At 45.5% G+C, this 3,505-nt stretch overlaps 1 protein-coding gene across 1 annotated transcript in view; it reads left to right on the top strand.

Moving 5' to 3' along the window:
* Nucleotides 1-3,498, top strand: part of LOC103774995 (histone deacetylase complex subunit SAP130) — a gene marked incomplete at both ends in the record, with an annotated part of 10,125 nt that extends 6,627 nt beyond the window's left edge. Inside the window, 3 exons of the mRNA XM_008942436.1 lie at nucleotides 520-661; nucleotides 760-881; nucleotides 3,401-3,498. Coding sequence (XP_008940684.1) covers nucleotides 520-661; nucleotides 760-881; nucleotides 3,401-3,498 — 362 coding nt within the window. The remainder of the gene's footprint in view (nucleotides 1-519; nucleotides 662-759; nucleotides 882-3,400) is intronic.
* Nucleotides 3,499-3,505: the final 7 nt, after the last annotated feature.

The raw sequence follows: 3,505 nt of genomic DNA, 5'->3' as shown, positions 1-3,505 counted from the left end.
CCCTACATACATTTCTGAGGAGCTGTTACATCTCCATACATCAGTGTCTCCTGTAAAGCTTTTGTAGATGTTTTCTGTCTTTTCATGGCTTCTGTCTACATATACTTGTCTGCCTTCATCTAGTTTCCCTTGATCTCTGTCAAGTTCTGCTTTGAACACTTGGATAATTGAATCCTTGACAGCAGAAAGGATTGAGCTGATCCTAACAAATATGGTTAACTGCACTTAAGCACTGGAGTAACTTACTCTGTTAGCAATTATAACTTACATGTGCATTTATAATATCTCTTTATACTGGTATCAATTAATGAAAAATGCTTTGTTTCTCTTGGTCCTTCTGCCTGTTGAGGAAACCTGTCATCACTGTGGCTAGGAAATCATCTGGGGGTGGAGGAGTTTTTTTGGGCTGAGGGAGAAAGGAGCAGTATTGGGGTTTTTACCAGGAGAATTCATCTTGCCTTTGCACTGTTACCAACTTTTCCTTTGACTGTCAACTGATCCCATGCTGTCTTTATGCAGCTAAAGTGGTTCCTCAGCAAATCACACACACTTCCCCCCGGATCCAGTCTGATTACACAGCAGAGAGGAGTAACCTCATTCCCCTCTCCAGTCACCGGGCGTCTCCAAACCCAGTGGCAATGGAAACCAGAAATGACAACAGGTGGGGGAATAAGAGCTCTGTGGCTGTTTGGGGGTGGCCCAGAGGAGGGGGTGAGCTGCTGCCCTGTGTGTAACCCTCGCTGTGTTTGGTGCCCCTAGGCAGTCGGTGCCTGTCCAGTTCCAGTACTTCTTACCGACGTACCCTCCCTCTGCCTACCCTCTGACTGCACACACCTACACCCCCATCACCAGCTCCGTGTCCACCATTCGCCAGTACCCAGGTAAGAGCAGACAGATCTTGGGCAAGCCAGTGCTTTGTTCAGTTCTTCCCTTGTGTGCCAGCTTTAGTGGTGGGGGAAGCTAAGGGACTTAAGCTTGATCCTGACAGGTTGTCACCAAAAGCCTTTGACAGCATGTTGGCTGAAGGAGAGCTCGTGGGCAAGGGGTGTCAACCTGCTTCAGGGGCCTGCTAAATACAGCTAGTAACAGTTTGCTCAGGAGTTTCACATTGGATATCCAAGTGTTTGCATCTCCATAAGTAAAAGGTTTTTTTGATTCTACAAAGAGGAAGGGTTCAGCTCCTCCACGAGTGTGCAGTTTGAGAAAGAAACCTGAACCAAACATGGAGAAAAGCTGCATTGCAGACTTTTACATCAGTGTTCCACTTGAAAGAACAGAGAAATTTGTGTGTTTGAACTGTTGCAGTAACTTGCAGACAGTCAGAAATTTATGTGTAATGTGAGCCCACACAGTCAGCTCAAACTTGGGTTGTTCTGTGACAAAATTGGAAGCCCTTTTACCTCACTTGAGTGGTTTAGGACTGTCCTCTTTAATGCCTTTAATTTCCACAATCCAAATGGTAGAAATTTGCATGATCTGGATTTTCATGGAGTATCTGTCTCTGCTGGCAGGATGTCACCCTTGAGCAGTGTAGAGGGGATTCAGAAGGACTTGGAGGTGACAAAGCCCATTTGCTGAACGGGGAAGTATGATCAGTGAATTAATATGATCAGTGAATTAATGAGCTACTGGGGCCTGTTCTTTCTGTTGTTGAAATTCCACTGAAAAGTTGCAAGTCTTGCTTTTAAGTCATGTCAGGATTTGAGATGGGATTCAGGATGATTAAATGAGTCACGAAGGGGACAGCTGAGCTTCTTTTCTATCTGCCTGCACTTTGGCTGAAGGTTTTAAAGGAGGATGTGTAGGTGAGTGGTGGTACTTGGTGTTGGCAGTTGTGTCTGGGGAGTGGTTATGGAGCCTCTGGTGGAAGGTGGTTGGAGACTGGCAGGGGTTCCAGTTCTGGCAGCATATTGGGGTGATGGTATGCTAATGCCAACTCTTAAAAATCAGCAGGAGCTCATGGACAGAGACATTTTGCTCGTTAAATTGGCTTAAAGCCTCTGTTGAAGGTACTAATTATGGCAGGAACTGGTGACAGCTCGAAGCAGAGGACTGAAGGTATCTGGAGGGACATGCACCTTTGCTGAGCACAGCTGTGTGAGGATAAAAGTACAGAGGAGGCTTCTTAAAAGATCACTGAGATAAGGAGAGTTAATGCAGATTTCTGAGGAGCAGTGCTGGCTTTGGCTTTCCAAATGCTCGTTGTGTTCTATGTAGTGTCCCAGAAGGATTCTGTTGGGTAGGAAGTTCTGCAGCAAGAATGTTTTGTGTAAGATGTTGCACTAAGAGAATTATTGTGTGATACTTCATCCAGAAGCCATTTTTGAGGACCTGGTGATGGGCTTCAGGTTTTGACAGCTATTTTTGGAGTGTCTTTATCATCACAAGAACTTGATCAAAATCCTGTGGCAAGGACAAAACCAGCTTGTTGTGTGCTGAGAGGGGTCTCCATTCTTAGCAAGCAAGTCCCTTGCTGGCAAGTTCATCCTTGGGTTCTGGGTATGGCTCCAGAAATAAGGGATGCTGTTCTGTAAGGTCTGGAAATATGGAGATCTGGGAAGTGCAGGTACTCTAATGGTGTATCATTAAGTGCTGCCCAGGAGAAGTGTAATAGGCTGTACAGTTGATCTGGAAAGATGGAATTGCAGCTGCTTAGAGCTGTAAATTCACATAAATGAACTGAACTTGTTAGAACAGATGCTTCGTTTGCAACATTGTTTTGCCACAGAGAGATTTTGTGAGTGTTTGAGCTGTGGGACCTTGCCTATAATTGCAAGCCCTGTTCTGAGCCAGATTGTACTCAACATCAGAACACTTTGTCTACTTGTGCTAAGGACAGATTTTTTATGATTATGTGGTTGGGGAAAGTGTGTGAGGAAGTAAGGCCTATTTTAAGGTACGTACCCTCAAGACTCTGCTTTCTCTGCTTGCCTTTGTACAGTCAACGGTTTGGAGTTTTTTAGCTGCCTTCTGAAAAGACATGGCTTAGGATTCTGGCTGTGTTTTTTTTTCAAATACTTTTTTTAGGCAGGAAAAATACCTAAAAATATTGATACTTAAAAGCATTGTAAAATAAGACACTGAGCAAAAATAACATGCAGTTTTCTGAGACTGAGCTGGGTACAGAGATGTAATTTGAGTCTGACTTAAAGTTAAACTTGATCCTTTCTCGTTTGTTGCCATTTGAAACAGAAAATGGAATGGAGAGATAGAGGAATGTTTAGTTCTTCTGGCAGACAACCTGGTCTCTCCACTCTCTAAGCTTACTACTGCAACAAGCAGGCTGGCCAATTAATCTTTCAAAGCCAGATAGTCTTAGAGTATTTGGGTGCTCGGTGCTCTGGGGAGCGGGGTCAGTCTGCCGGGCGGGCGTGACGAGGTGCCTGTGTCCTGCCCCCAGTGTCAGCCCAGGCGCCCAACTCGGCCATCACCGCTCAGCCCGGCGTGGGAGTGGCCTCCACCGTCCACCTCAACCCCATGCAGCTGATGACCGTCGACGCCTCTC

This window comes from Merops nubicus, unplaced genomic scaffold (genome assembly GCF_000691845.1).
Source record: "Merops nubicus isolate BGI_N331 unplaced genomic scaffold, ASM69184v1 scaffold44016, whole genome shotgun sequence".
Classification (NCBI taxonomy): domain Eukaryota; kingdom Metazoa; phylum Chordata; class Aves; order Coraciiformes; family Meropidae; genus Merops; species Merops nubicus.
This window is presented reverse-complemented; position numbering and strand designations above follow the sequence as displayed.